Below are 16,088 nucleotides of genomic sequence, written 5' to 3'. Positions count from 1 at the left end.
ATATGAACAGAAAAATGGCAAACAATGGCTGCCAATTTCCGTGTAATATTTCCGCGAGTAATGCTTCCGTTGTAACAGCAATGCAAAACACATCCACCCCCCCCCTCCCCCCGAGCTGGAGAGACTACCACCACAAACACCGCTAATTTATAAAGGGAAGTAAATGACAAGGACGGGTAGGAGGGAGAAAGGGGAGGGGAATTGACATTAAAGAAACACTACACAAGGAAACTAGACTGCAGACGCACACACGCCTTCATTTTATGTTTTTGAATAACAGCCTGGTGGCGAGTGTCCGCACAGAAGTGTTACATTAACAACGCTGAACTGAACTGAAGTGGCGGAAAGAAAGACATCGCATCAGTCTGTGGAGCAGTCTCAGGGCAAAGCGTTTCCAACGATTATCGCGAAATGGGTGAGAATAAAGAAATTAGTGATTTTTTAATAAGCGGTTGAAATTAATAATTACTAGGCCGCGGGGTTGCGAGAACAAAACACACTAAGGACGAACCGTTTCTCGACACATTATCAGAACCGTTTTGTTTCAATTTCCGAAAAAAGCTTATCAGATGGAGATGGAGATGGCAGCTGATTCCCTGATGTGCGCTTCGCTGTGTTTACCTTTTTTGTCCCACAATAAAATACATATTTCCCCACATACGAGTCTAGAGTCCCGAGTAAAGACTTTGTTTAAAGGACATTATAATTTTACGATGTACAAGTTTGTGAGATTGCATTTGAAAACTTGATCTAAGGACCGAAAACTGTCAAATGTAACTAAATTCAATTTTCCATTCAACCAATGTGAATTTTTCTTTTAATTCCTTGAATAAAAGAATAGATGTCTATTCTCTTTACAAGAATTTAGATATGACTTCACCTCAATATTAAAATTGCATAATAAATATGCATGATGTATTCTTGCCTGAATTAATTCAGTATTTCTGTCTGTTCATTGTCTTCAGGCTCTGAGCCACCCTCATCTCCTCAGGTGGTCGAGGAAGGAGCGGATGAAGAGGATGAGGAGTTGAGCGGGGCTGAAGATGCAGACCTTAGGGCCTCCTCTGGGAGGGGCTCCCTCCTGACCAGGAGAGGCATCACACTGAGAGTCCTCTTAAAGGACGGGCTTGTGGAGCCTGGAGACGGCATTCTGTCCATACACTACCTGGTACTGTCCAGAAATTACATCATTAGGGCTATTACCACTTAGTTCACCAATTAATGAAAATCTGTTCACCCAAAGCTAGTAAAAAATGGGCCAAGAGAGTGGAGGGGGGTCTGTATAAATGTTTTTACAGAAAAAATAGTGTAGAAAAGTAGAAACAAAAATTTAATGAATAAAAATAAAGATGTTTTGAAATAAACAGATTTACATAAAACATTACATTAACATTACATTACATTGACTTTGTCTGTCTCTCCACAGGGTAAAACGTTTGTTGGAGATCTTTTGAATGATGGGAAGATTCGTTGGGTGGAGACTGGGCAGATCTTTAACTCTCCAAGCGCTTGGGCAACACACTGCAAGCGTCTGGTGAACCCGGCCAAGAAGTCTGGCTGTGGCTGGGCCTCGGTGCGCTACCGGGGACAGAAACTGGTCCAGTACAAAACCACCTGGCTACACAAATACCAGCCCAGTGCCGACATGGTGAGCAATGGAGGAAAAATTACTTAAGGTTCTTGCACACTGAGACCGAAATTTTTCATATGCGTTTTTTTTTTTTGTATTCGTCATCATTTCCTATCAAAATGCTTGCTACGGATGCGAAAACGCAGAAAATCTAACCTGATCCCAATTTTTTTTATGACGGACAAAAGTTTCGGAGGCAGTGTGTAAACGTAATTTACACAACGTGAAGTCGTATTTTTTAACTTGCAAAAATATCGGACGAGAATTTCGTACTCGGCGTGCAAAGACCTTTAGTCAAAAGAAAAGAAAGATGTTGCAAAATGTAAATAATAGTAACCAAGAACTTAAAAGGTTATAAATCAGTTACAATAAATATAAACAATCACAGTGCAGCCAGCAGTTTGTGTTTGATTTGATTTGTTTACCTCAGAGTCTGATAAGTGAAGGAGAGGATGATGAGATGGGAGATGATGATGAAGAGGAAGGGAAAACTACCATGCTAGTAGAGGACAAGAATAAAAAGTCCAAACCTGAGCTGCACGGTATGTCATCATCTACATAAACATGGAAACATCTCCACTCTTCACAATCACCTAGACTCTTCATATCAAAACAGGACACCTGAGAGGGCATGACTTGGCCTGTTTATATATGTTATTTCCTCTTTGTTGTTTTTTTCTCCAGACATTAGCCTGGTGCAGAGGAGAGACAGAGAAAGAATTCCAGTCAGGTATTGCACTCTTGGCACTAGAGATGCTGCAAGGTAATTATTACATTACAAATATAATGTTTCTTTTTTATACGACAGTTTTATCGTTTTAAACTACATTTATTGCACCTTCTTTTACCCGCCCGAGGCCCTTAAGCTTAATTGTTCGGTTCTAAGTTGAGGCAGAAAAACACTGATGGAAACAGAAAGCCTTGTTTTTAACATTGATAACAACACAAAATGGTTTTTGAGCACCAAATCAGCATATTAGAATGATTTCTGGAGGATCATGTGACATTGAAGAATGGAGTAATAGCATGTTAAAAATGCAGCTGTGCCACCACATAAATAAATTGCATTTTAAATATAAATGAAACAGAAAAGTTATTTTAAATTGAATTAATATTTCACAATATGAAAGTTTTTTTTTTATCAAATAAATACACTTTCTTCCAAAAGAAAGTGTACCTGAGTATTCCTGTGTTTGTCTTGACAGGGATCCTCACACTCTCGTAGAACTGTCTGCCTTTTCTGCGATCAACCGCTTCCAGCCTTTTAATGTAGCAGTGTCCAGCAATGTTCTGCTGCTAATGGTATGAAGTGCTCATGGATTTATGATTTTACAATAAAGAGTAAAGTCAATACTAATGATAGTGTCAACAGTTGAAGACAGTATAAACCTTTTTACTCTCCTCTATTCATAGGATTTTCACTGTCACCTGACCACAAGTGAGGTGGTGGGGTATTTAGGGGGCCGATGGGACACTAACACCCAGTGTAAGGGTGATCATTTTTTTAACTGCTGTACAAACTTTGGAGGTTATAAACTATTCATTTTCAACTATTCGTATAAATATACTATTTTATGTATATTTCATGTTCCTCAGTGCTTACAGTCTTGAGGGCGTTCCCTTGCCGTACGCGGCTGGCAGATAAAGACGCGGCTCCAGCAGTCGAAGAAGAGGTTAGTCTGCAAAAAAACATTTTGTTAGTGAAGTAACATGGTCTGAGCAGTTTACCTTATTAAAAATGTGTTGCAGATTTGCCAAAATCTCTTCATGCGGGGGCTGTCATTGGTGGGATGGTATCACAGTCACCCACGAGGCCCCGCCCTTCCGTCTCTGCAGGATATAGATTCACAGATGGATCACCAGCTCCGCCTACAAGGCAGCAGTAATGGCTTCCAGCCCTGTCTGGGGATTATCTGTGGTGCGTGATGGATTTCCCAGATGATTATTACGCAACACAGCCTGTATTGTTTTAAAAAAAAGATCTGTTATGTCTTTTCTTTTCCTTGTCCACCAATTATAGGACCCTATTACCATGGCAACCAAGGTGTGGCCTCCACCATCACGCCATTCTGGGTAGTTCCCCCTCCTGAGGTAACTGTTCTTAAACATTTACTGATATTTTTTTTGCTGTTGATGCCAAAATATTAGCTTGCTCTTATTTTCTTCTTCCGCTTAGCAACGACCCAATGATTACGGCATCCCAGTGGCGGTAGAGGTCACATACGTGCAAGACAACTTCCTCACTACAGACGTACTCAATGAGATGGTACGATAATAACTAACATCCTAAATTTATGCAACAATGTCCATCTTGGGAAAGCAGGGATTTTAATCTCTTCTATAGTTCAGCATGCTTCAGAAATAGTAGCTTTTGAAGCAAATCACTGGTTGTCTCTTCAGTTTCCTGCAGCTATAGATAACACCTCAGTCTAGATTAGATTAAAGCGTCTAAATTACATCCTGTAGAATTAATCAGTATGAAGTCTTATGAGAAGCTTAGACCGATATGCGTTTTATTTTTATATCTCTGTGTATAGATGCTGTTGGTGGAGTTTTATCGGTCTGCTCCTGACCTTGTGCAGTTCAGTCAGATGTGGAGTCCTAATTCCTCAGTACTCGACAAAATCAAGGTCTGCTATAATTTCTCTCCTTCATACATACACAAACAAACAAAACACAATATAAATTTTCATGATTTACAATTAACATTAAGGTAAAGTGTGTAATTCCAATGCCACTAGTGTCAACAAAGGGGACAGTCCAAAGTCACATTAGAGCCAGTATTGCTATGTCAGACTGGTTGGTATACGATGTTTTGATAGCATAAATTTCAAAAATCGATCTGATGTCATTTCAGAAGAACTAAAGCAGGGGTGGCGAACTCCGGTCCTGGAGAGCCGCAGCCCTGCAGAGTTCAGCTCTAACCCTAATTAAAACCCACCTGCCTGTAGCTTCCTAGTAACCGTTCAGACCTTGATTAGCTTGTTCAGGTGTGTTTGATTAGAGTTGAAGCAAAACTCTGCAGGGCTGCGGCTCTCCAGAACCGACGTTCGCCACCCCTGAACTAAAGCTTTTACTTGACATTTTAGAAAGAAATGATTGCCTTAGTCTGACTGAAATCAAACCTTTAAAGTGCATATGCACAGACTTAATTATGGAAGCTTCTTTCTGCTGCAGGATAAATAAAATAAAAAGGTAATTGCAATTTCATCTCACAATTCAGACTTTTTTTTTCTTTCAGTTCTAAAAAATAAAAAGTCAGAATTGCGAGATATAAATGCAGAATAGTGAGATATAAACTCAGAATTGAAAGATATAAACCCGCAATTGCAAAAAAAAAAAAAAAGGTTGAATTTTGAGCTAGTGTAACAATTACATTTTTTTATTACATGGCAGAAAAAAAACTGAATTGCAAGATGTAAACTCAGAATTGCAAGAAAAAGAAAGTCAAAATGACCTTTATTTTTTTATTTTGAGGTGGAAACGGGCTACCATACTTAAGTGTATACTTTTCAGAAGAATCAACCTGCAAATGTCTTAAAAGTTGTCTCTACCCATTATGCAGAGTTGGTATCTTTAACGATCATCTTGCAGCAAAGCATGACTATATGTCTGACTAGCAGTATTTAAAGAAATTCTAATTTTCTGTCATCCTCAGGCTTCTCTGAGTGGCCACGCACCCAAAGACCAGGCGTACGCACAGATCCTGGAGCACGTGTACAACCAGCTGCGCAGCACTCCGTGACCGGAGCAGTTTACATCTGTGCATTTGTGTTATGCTGTAGAACTGTTGACTTGGGACCTCCCGCCCTGTGCATTACCGTCTGTGCACTGTTATACTGTATATGAAATGCCTTCATGGAGGATATATCATATATGCTTCCGTTCAAACTGTTGCCTTTAGGACTGTTAGGTCTGCATCACTGGCTGTGGTTTATACGATTCTGCCATATCTGTGCTGTGAAACTTGTCTTCCTCTGTGGTAGAAACGTTTGGTGGGTAGTTAGGAAAGAGAAGAAGCTGGGTAATTGAGTTCTCTCTCTCTCTCTCTCTTTTGGCTAGTATTTTATCTGTTTGTGTGGTTAGATTTGTGCCATGTTGACTACGCAATATGGGAACAATGCCTTTTACCTGCTGAATACCTTAAAATATACACTGGAACAAATTAAATGTGCCGATTCCGTTTGCTTCTGGCTTCTAACCTCATAACAATGTTTTTCTTACCATACAATTAAAGAAACAGTTCATACTCACACAAGTGAAACAAATGGAGTACTTTCTTGAATTTATTTACTTAAAGACGAGATGACACAATAAGATATTTAAGAATAACAATATAATGCAGTTAAATCTGAAAGAGGAGACTTTAAAACTACAACATACATCAGCCTGCTATTAAGCTAACATGCAAAAAACATTAATAAAAAAGGTTGAATGGTTTTGTATGCATATATAAAAAATATACTAAAAAGAGCAGTACCAGAATGATTTATTTTCATGTAAATCATTCTGGTAGCCACATTCGATTAGACAGAAATAACTCATTTGTTGTTTTCTTAAACTTGTAGTGTTGCAAAGGCACATCTGTACACATGCTTGTACATCTGGTCACAGCTCATGTCAAATACCAACAAGCCCTTCGTAAATAAAGAAAAAGGCCAGACAGAAACTACATATTAGCTCGAAAATCATAATTAATATTTTGTTTGGTGTTCTAGATCCATTCTTGCCATCGAAAAGGCACTAAAACGCTTCTTTTCACATTGAAACGGTGATCGTAGCCTGTCTGCTTTAGCACATCTACTACGGTCTACGGTTACGGTGAGCAAAACAAACCGTGGACAAAACATGTAAACAGATGCTGAGAGGAAAAGGACACATAGGTGCTCTATGCAGACAGGACTTGGGAGTCGGGGTGGAGGGTGTGTAGGTCCATGCTTTTATGGAGTGTGACAGAACAGTTTTTGAAAAAACATCCTAAAAACTAGGGAACACTGAGTAATGAAGAAACTAGATCTTCAATCACTTTTAAAGCTCTAAAAATACATTGCAAGTGATGGGAGAGAGCAAGAGATGTAGCACCATCCCTGAAGATGGGAAGATATTTTTTTAAATATCAAAACATTCTGTGTTAATTAGACTTTAATATGGGGCTTATGAGCCAACATCCACCCTAACCACGCCCACATATACACATCTGAAATAACGGGACACTGCCAGCAGCATCAGATGTAGAGACTACCGTAAACTGACATTAAGAGGAGAAAGAGAGAGGAAGACTATTATTCAGGCTGCCGGAAGAAGAACTATTTGGCTGTGTTTCCTTCAGAAAACAGTGTGTAAATGGTTTGTCTGCCGCCCTTAGTGAGTTAGAAGTTGTAAGGGGGGCACAAAGTGTTTCAAAACGGTTGTAGTGCAGTAAAACCCTCTCTACCTGACTAAACACATCCCTTAGGTGTTTTAGCTCACCTTTACGACATAATCCAAGGTGTAATTCAGCGTCTAATTTCTAATATCTTGTAAAAATATACATGAAAAAATATTAGATGACAAATAGCTATAGAAAAAGGTTACAATTATGGAGCGTACAAAAGGACTATTTCCTTTCTACAGGTCTGTGGCTCAGGATTGCTGCACATTTGGACATTGCACGCACAGCCCCACAGTGCTCACGTGTTCGTCACAGATACAAGGCAGTTTCTCCTTAATCTGAGGAAGGTCAATGACCAGCCTGACCAGCAGGGGCAGCAAGGGGACCAGTCGAGTAAAATGCAACTTCTCACAATCCAACAATTGAGAATTCGTACTGATTAAGAAAAGCCTGTCTACTCTTTAAAAACATGATAATTTCACCACAGGGATATCATAGTGTGTAGTCATTTCTTTTCAGTTAATGCAGCACAAACAGTATGAGACATTATTAAAAGACATGGACAATGAAGTGAGTTAGTGTGTCTGAAATGTTAACTTAAGGACCAGGTTATAATAACGTCCATACGTCAGTCAACCGGTCAGTCAGTCAGTCCTGGAATGTGAAAGGTCATCATTTCCCAAAGTTCCCTCCTTCAAAAAATAAATCAATGTGTAAAAGTGCCAGAGTACAGGTATATTTGGATCAACGGCAACAATGTGGTGAGGATGAAGACCAAGATGACTTCAACTGGCTCCTTTCTCCCTACCTCACTTCCCTCCAGCTTTCTCCTTTTCACTTTTTTTATTGCTCTTTCTCTCTCTCCCCTCTTTTCCTCAACGAAGACCTCTTAGTGTGGCAGAGGAACGATCACCTCCACGTAGTTGAGAGGGAAGAATCCAGATTGGCCACGCAGCATGCCTTCATACCAGTTTTCATCGATCTGATTGGTCAGAGTGATGATGTCACCCTCGTGGAAGCCCAATTCGCCTTCATTCTCCGGATCGAAGTCATAGAGAGCTTTACAGCACGGCTGCTCCGCTGCTAAAAGGAGAGATGGAGAGATTGAATGAGAATGGGATATTAAGGTGGGATTTTGGGAATAAGGGATGTTAGTATACAGTGGAGGAAGTAAAAGCTAAAAATGAAATATATTGTTGGCCTTATAACAATAATTTAACTATTACATCCTCATGGGTCAAATATCTGACATTCATGGGAAACAAATAAGACAAGGATTAGAGTCCTAAAGGAATTATTAACTTTAAAATGTCATATATATGTATACACACCCAAAATTAATTGTAGAAAATAAAAATTTTACATTTTTGGGGAAAAAAAGAATTAAATAATTAAAAAAAAAAAATATTTATCATATTTGAAAACAATTTTCTTTTAATTTTAAATGAAATGCACTAAAGTACCAATGGAATGCTTTTTAAACACTTTAATGCGTAATAGCAGTATTGTTATTGTTAACTAAAATTATTAAAATTGTTTTCGGTAATTGAAATAAATTTGAAATAAAATATAAATATCAGATGAAAACTTAAATGAAAATGAGAAACATCGACAAGGCAACCGACTGAAATAGATATGTTTAAGTTGAAATACTAAAATTACTAAAACTAAAACGGAAATTAAAATAAAGCCATATAGAAATTATAGATAGACAATTATTGATACATAATAGACAAAAACACAGTAAAATCACTGAACTAAAATGAAAATGAAAACTGAAAATACAAAAATAAAAGCTAATTAAAAAAATATTAAAATAGTATATAAATGACGATAAAAATAACAATGTTTCATAGCAGTAAATCAAAATGTTAATCTTTCCCAGACCAGTCTGTCAAACCAGTCATGGAGTGAAATATGTGTTAGTGTTTAACACAGTTTTAATCTCACTACAACCGTCTGGGTTAGGACGAGGTGCTCTGTTTTAGTGAGGGGTCGGGTGCCAAAGCCTGGGTCTGTAGTCATGTGACAGAAGACCTCCAGTTTCAGTCTGTAGCAGGGGATCACTCTGTTAGGTGGAGCAGCAATCTGTGCTTGAGGCCAACACACATGCGCACATTTACACACACACACACACACACACACACACACACAGAGAGAGATACTCATAGTCGCCCTCTCTTACATACGCATCCAGCACACATACCCTGCAACAAGACACTATGTAACCTGTAGTTTGCTGTTCGTCAGTGCAATAAACTACCATTTAATGAAGAGCTGAACCTTTCATGAACTTTATAAATCACATTTCACAGCTATAGAAACTCATCTACAGTAGATGTAAATAATCAATGGAAGTGAAATTAAGAGGCATTACATCAAAATTATCATCCCCACCACCAATAGTGGAGTTACAGAAAACAAATTCAACCAACAATTATGGTATATTTGCTTGCCCCTTTGTTTTGGCTGCTATGATGTGCACATTTTTGTAGCTGTTGTGCTGTTGCGTAACTTCCCCCACACATTCTTATTTGGTTCTCCTCCATATAAAAATGCCAGACATGTAACGACATTAAAATTCAAGTTGATTTGATAAGCCCATAATTATTTTATGCCTGATAACTGATAAATGGCCTATTAAATTCTATAATGTCCTGTCTACAAAAAAAAAAAAAAAAAAAAAACTAGATATTAAATTAGAAATTTCAAAAGTTACTCGTATACAACATTTTAATGTACATTAAATTATGTATGTATTAAGTTAAGTAAAATGGATATTCATTTTGAGATTAGCTAATGATTACATTCAACAGTGTCATTAAATTATCTTTAAATGAGCATTAAATGCATTTTTTAGAGCAATTAAATGTCTACAAATATTGGACATTAAAATGCACAATTAAATATCCAATATCTGGTAAAATATAATGATTATATACTGAACAATGTACAGTTTTGCACATTCCTACTTTTATTCTTGCACCTTCCCAAACTTTTCCTACACCCCCAACACACAAACACACAAACTTTCCCATGCAAACACATACAGAGCCACACACTCTCTGACTCACGCAATCTGGGTTTCCACGTGGATATTCTGCCAAACTGGCGGTATGGCTCTGATGACGTAATGAGAAGAGAACACAGAACAGGGTCACTGGCTGACGATGAGAGCAGCTGACAGCTGTCCATTTGTCTTGCCTATCCCGCCACACGCACAGGCGGTCTCATCACACCCTGCCACCGGGCCGCAACGGCACAAAGCACAATGTGCCTTTCTCTCACCAGCCTCAAGTCCAAGGCATTTCCTCAAATGTAACGAAGATCATATATCCTCATCCAGGAACAGCTAAATTGGTAAAATAGGCATTTTATGACTGTGTTAAGCAGGTAAATGATCTGGTCTTACCTGCATTGCGCATGGGTGGAACAGATGCCGGGGTGAAGCCACCGTTTGACTGTTCGTTGGTGTCTCCAAAGTCAATTACAGGCTTGGGCTTGGGCACATACTCTTTACGAGGACGTGACTGAGCTTCTTTCATCCTGGTTGGTTAAATAAGAGTCATATATTGCTTCTTTCGACAGAACAAAGAACAAACACACATGCTTTGCAAATTTCACGTGCCCACATACACACCTGTCTCTGAGTTTGTCAGAAAGCTCATCCAGGATCTGAACAGCCTGTTTGTGGTACTGCAGTTGAGACTCAACTAGTGATGACAGCTGGCTCACCTGCTCGATCTGCACAAGAACACACAAACATTAAATATATAAATATGCACTCATGCACATCTACGCTTATGGTAACACAGGGAAATCACAACAACATTCATAAGCAAATAGCCTAGTTAATGAGTAATTTCTGAGGCCTTGAGTTCACACTAGTCTCACTAGACTGCTATATTTAGACTGGGAGCTCTGCTAGCTGTTCACACTAAAGGTTTACTGTGGTTTAAAACTGTACCATACTGTCTTCAGTGTATTACTTTACATCTAGCACTTGATGGCTTTAAAATAGTCTTTTTCCATAGACTCCACCAGCCGATGTTTATTCCCTCATCAAGTTATGGTCATTTTCAACCAATAGATGGCACTCTGACATCTCCATAAAATATCAGATAAAAGCTACAGCCATGAAGCAAGAGGATTTTTATCCTTTTGGCTGCACTACAGCTTTATTGGATTACCTGTCTTGACCCCACGGATGGGCTGGAGTCAAAAAAGGACAGAAAAAGTTTCATCTTCAATACTGCTAATTCTAAAATGACAGCCTTTGCCAAAAGTTCTTAAGATAGAGACAGTTGGTACAAAAATCAGTAAGGCAAGGTGTTCCAGACAAACACTGACTTATTCAGTGCTGCTAATAGGATTAGCACAACCCCCCAGAAAACACACAAAAAAAACACCAAATGAAGCAACAAGCTGTCAGATGGTAAATCCTTACATCAGTTTCCAGAAGGTTGTACATGCTGATCTCAGCCACTTCCTTAGATTCATGGAACTTCTCCAGAGCCTGCCTGACCTCTTCATCTGGAATTTTCCCCTGACGTTTCTTCTTATAGTCATAATCCAGCCTGCGTCCTTCGAGCTTTTTCAAATGATGCTGAGAAAGAGGGAAACTCTCCATTTCAATACTACTGGTGTGGAATTGACCACATGAAACATAGTTAAGGAAATGAACTCTAAATATAAAATGTGTTCCTCCAGAAGGAAAAGGAATACTTTATGGTACAGAGGTTATTACTTTTCAGCTCATCATTAAATCAAAACAAACTGCAGATATTTAATTCTTGTTTATCTGCACCTTCAAGAACAAAATGTGCATAAATTGCATCTTTAGGGTACAACAGCTTGTCACTGGGGCAGTACCCTTGAAGGGACATCTTTGTACCTTATCTACAGCTGAAAGGTGCATATTATTGCCTTATAGCAGTAATATGTACCCTTAAGGTACTACTATGAACCTTACTCTAAAGGTACTGCCCCAATGACAAGCTTTTGTACCCCTAACGGCACAATTTTTGCACATTTTTTCTTTGAATGTGGGCATCATATAAAAAATTATACAGGTATTTTTAAATTATATATGTGTGTGAGACAGAGAATGTAAGCAAACCTGTATTTCTCTTAGGTCCTTGTCAGCCAGGCCTTGTAAAGGGTCGATGAAATTCTGTTTGACATCAATGTCCAATGAATCCTTCACCTCTGCTAGCCTCTTAATACTTTCACCAACATCAACTAGAGCACCACCTACAGACACACATGCGGTTGTTTTGTACATATGGTTAGCAAGAGAATCACAAACAAAATCTCGGAGGTTTCAAAAGCTGCACTCATTTTGTAAACCCACCAAAGTTTGTGTCCTCTCCGAGTTCTCTGCCATACTTTGCCATGCATTCTCCCAGCAGCCCCTCTGCCTGTGGATAACCTGGACTCTTCACCTGCCCTCTAATCTTAGACATGGTGTTCAACATAGAGAGCTTTGCACGAGATGCTGTGTGAAAGGAACGGAAGGAAAAAAATGTTTTACAGTAATGATCAATAATGTTTATTGTATGCATCTGTTCTGCCAGAAAAAGTATACATCTATTTAGATGCAGAAGCTTAGGCTCATGTATACAGCTGAACACACAGCCTTTCAAAGCATTTAATAGCGTGTGTGAACACAGGCGCTCAACACATGCATGCTATAAAGTTTCATCCTTGCTCAGTGCCTGCGCCATATCTCTCCAGATGTTAGCATTGATAAAATGTCTCTGCACTTGTTTTAACTAGTTGGGAATAAACTTGTTTAAACTTGCTTCTGAATATGCCTACTTTCATACTATATGGTAACTGAAAAACAGTATGTGAACTGAATAATAATATGTCCGAATTCTTAGTATTCATAAAACAGTAGGTGAAAAGTTCCAAGTTGACTTAATTTAAGACTACTGATGAGATTGTGAAGTGCAGATCTAATGGGCATTTTTATCATCTCATGAGGCCACAGGAGAGGATTTGTGAATAAAAGTGAAGTGACTCAACTGACGCCATAGGTCACATGACGAATGAGAAACATGGCGGATGTAGCACTATGCTGATGATAAACATTTGTGTCACACACCATATGCATATCCGTAAAAAAACAAAGTACACTTTGGGCTTAAGGACTATAATGTATACAAACCTTAAATAGGCACAAAGATAACATAAAAGCTTCAAGAGCATTTTTGGTCTTACCTGGATTGGGCTGCAGGTACTCTGATGTTTTAGAGATGACTTCTATTACAGCTTTATTTGTCACATCTACTTTCTATAGAAACACAGAGGGGAAGTCACCACACTGAGAACACGCACACAACCAGGACAGACACACTAACCTATCAGTTAGTCACATTAGATCTATCAGAACACTGCTTTTTTTATTCCTCTTTATGTGCTAGTATTCTAAGAAACCATTTGCTAAAATATCGAATTACAGAAGAACTGAATGAAGAGGCAATATCTGTGAAGCCATTAATGTTCAGTGTTAAACAAAGTGCTTTCAGGAGAACGGATGACATCACTCAGGTATAGAGGAGAGGATTATTAAATTTAAAAAAAAATCATGCTAAGACACTGCAGTGAATAAACATTTCAGATAATTATCCTGGACAACCCTCTACGGACACCTTGGCAACTGAATCACCATTGGCTAGTAAATTTTTTTGTTTAGTCGTTTGCGCATTAGTTCCGCCCACTACCGGAAAACCCGGCATTTCTTAAAAGCTGAAGAATTCCAAAGGAACTCCGTTATTTTGACAGGAAAATACAACAAAGAATATCGTTTACATGTATCACATCAGTTCTGCACGTTATGTAAGACTCTCTTGCTCTTGCTCTCTCTCTCTCTCTCTCACTTTGCGCGTGTGAGAGAAAGCGTCAGCGAGTCGTGCGCCTTCAGAGTTTATGTTACGCCAAATACACAAACACAAGTGCGCTGCGCATCCATTGAGATGAAATGATAAATAGCACAGATCGCTTGACGGAGAGTGAAACTCTGAAGCGCTCAGTCAGAGTGTTTGGCGAGTGAAAATATATCTGTGCTAAACTTATACTCAGCCTCCAACTCACACACTGGCGAGTAAAATCTAAGAATTTATTAGCCATTGGTTAATATTATACATCATTTAGTCGCATACGCGAGTGTTTCACTCGCAATGTAGAGGGTTGCTGGATCACTACAGCCACACCACTTTCACTTTGTAAGCAAAAGAAACTTTCCAGAAAAACACAGGTGGTGTAGAAAATCTTACTGATGGATGTGTGGGACAGAGATCAAGTCTTTGAATCACTTAATGTGTTTAAATCAATGTTTTTTAGAAAGACTGTTGGCTGCAGTGTGGGAAAATACATTCCACTTACTCTCTCCAGGTCCTTGAACTCCTCGTCCAGTTTAGTTCCCTCAGCACCACCAACCTTCTCACTCACCATCTGACACAAACAGAGAAAGAAGCCATCTTTAATCCAGTATAATCACTGTATTACAGTAAAATATGCAAAATAACACTAAACTACCTAAGGTTGTACTGATCATACCACAAAATCAAACCAAGACACAAAACACACACAGTGTGACTGTGACCAGTTTAATCCAATTCATGAACAAATAACAGAGATATTTCTATCAAAATGAAACGAGTTTTGTGTTAAGGTTTGTGAAACCTGCATCACTGTGTAATCAAAAATATAAATATATACAAAGTGTTATGACATTTTAATAAAAAGAAATATTAAAACACATACAAACGCTGCATACAGTAGTCTGACTGAAAAAAATCTAGCCTGATTCTGTAACATCTAAAAATATGATACGATTCACCCAGTTCACTTTTAGAACTGTCAGTGATTATGCAATTCATTCATCTTCCTGAATGTCAGGCAGAGAAAACACTAATAATGCTATGTAAAAGAAAAACTGTGTGGTGCCAGAAGCTCATTTTTCAAGTCTAAACCACACATAAAAGCAAGGACAGCAGCAGTTTTGACTCACAAGGGGCCCAAGGCAGGATCAAACATGACACCAAAATTTGCCTCAGATTCTGTGAGACAGACGTTTATCAATTTACACTTTCCCTCCAACTCTGGATTCCACACAACATATAAACGGGGTAGAAAATAGCTAACTTTCACAAGGCACTCATTTTAGCATTGTGCACATGTAAATCCAATTAGCCCTCCCCTCACCTCATTTCTCTTGCGCTCACTTAGGAGTAGGGGTGCTCCGATTGATCGGCTACCGATCACTATCGGCCGATAATCGCTTTGGGATGATTGATCGGCGGTCTCTAAAAAGGCCGATCTCAAGCTGATGACACTGCCGTGAGAAGGTTTGGCACAACATGCAGCGGCACCGTCTCAGTCTCTGTCCGGCGCGGGTGAAATAATTATAATGCTGAAAGTGAGGTACTCACCTTCATATTTCTTAATTAAATAACTTATAAAGTAATTTGAAAACCTTGTGTGAGACGTAATTTCACAAACAGCGCGAGTGAATCACCGTGCGCTCTCTCTCTCAAAATACGCAAATGTCTTCAAATCACCACATGGTGTCTGTCTATAAGCGAGCTGCATGCTGCACAGTTGACACAGGAATTGTCACTTGCACAAAAGAGGCAGTGTCACATCGTCACTAAAGTTTATAAATTGCATTACTTTTTCATTCTTGCCAGTGTTTAACCATTCAGCGCTCGCGGGCTCTCCTGGAGACCATGTGCTCATGCCCACTCGCAGCGCACACACATAATGTCAGGTTCACATTACTCCGTTTGCAGTGCGTATGTGGTGCGTATTTTTTCTGCGCTCATGTTAACAGATCGTGCACACTGCAGACGGTTGCGGTCCGGCAGTGCGTTCCACGAGCGGTGCGTCTACAGCAGTGCAGAGATCGTTTCCAGACCGAGTCTATTGCTGCAACCTGAATTAAAGTAACAGCGCATTGTTTGCAGTAAATATGAACATGGATTGACACGAAAATGTAGTAATTACACCATAAATGCATATTATTAAAGTCTACTGTGTTTCAAATGTCAACACATATGGCTTTTTGGCTAGGTTTAAAGG

The 16,088-nt window shown here is 39.0% G+C and overlaps 2 protein-coding genes across 4 annotated transcripts in view; one reads left to right on the top strand and one right to left on the bottom strand.

Annotated features, from left to right (window-relative positions):
- The first annotated feature begins 119 nt into the window (after positions 1-119).
- Positions 120-5,885, top strand: LOC107717566 (MPN domain-containing protein-like). The gene is made up of 13 exons (XM_016524358.1): positions 120-415; positions 966-1,168; positions 1,427-1,648; positions 2,061-2,172; positions 2,315-2,393; positions 2,836-2,932; positions 3,044-3,116; positions 3,227-3,303; positions 3,380-3,548; positions 3,651-3,721; positions 3,807-3,896; positions 4,168-4,260; positions 5,289-5,885. Exons 1-13 carry the CDS (start codon positions 412-414, stop codon positions 5,373-5,375), a joined length of 1,377 nt encoding a protein of 458 aa, XP_016379844.1. The 5' UTR covers positions 120-411; the 3' UTR covers positions 5,376-5,885.
- Positions 5,886-7,257: 1,372 nt separating this feature from the next.
- Positions 7,258-16,088, bottom strand: part of LOC107717567 (endophilin-A2-like) — a 27,025-nt gene continuing 18,194 nt past the window's right edge. The window contains exons 2-10 of one of the 3 annotated variants that reach the window (XM_016524360.1): positions 14,391-14,459; positions 13,227-13,299; positions 12,355-12,498; positions 12,121-12,254; positions 11,449-11,607; positions 10,642-10,745; positions 10,414-10,547; positions 10,076-10,123; positions 7,258-8,084 (exon numbers count right to left, since the gene is read on the bottom strand). In XM_016524360.1, the coding sequence (XP_016379846.1) occupies positions 7,891-8,084; positions 10,076-10,123; positions 10,414-10,547; positions 10,642-10,745; positions 11,449-11,607; positions 12,121-12,254; positions 12,355-12,498; positions 13,227-13,299; positions 14,391-14,459 (1,059 nt within the window). In that variant the 3' untranslated portion in view covers positions 7,258-7,890. The remainder of the gene's footprint in view (positions 8,085-10,075; positions 10,124-10,413; positions 10,548-10,641; positions 10,746-11,448; positions 11,608-12,120; positions 12,255-12,354; positions 12,499-13,226; positions 13,300-14,390; positions 14,460-16,088) is intronic. The other 2 variants (XM_016524361.1, XM_016524362.1) reach the window with 2 other exon arrangements.

Source organism: Sinocyclocheilus rhinocerous, unplaced genomic scaffold, assembly GCF_001515625.1.
Source record: "Sinocyclocheilus rhinocerous isolate Xijiao unplaced genomic scaffold, SAMN03320098_v1.1 scaffold813, whole genome shotgun sequence".
Taxonomy (NCBI): domain Eukaryota; kingdom Metazoa; phylum Chordata; class Actinopteri; order Cypriniformes; family Cyprinidae; genus Sinocyclocheilus; species Sinocyclocheilus rhinocerous.
This window is presented reverse-complemented; position numbering and strand designations above follow the sequence as displayed.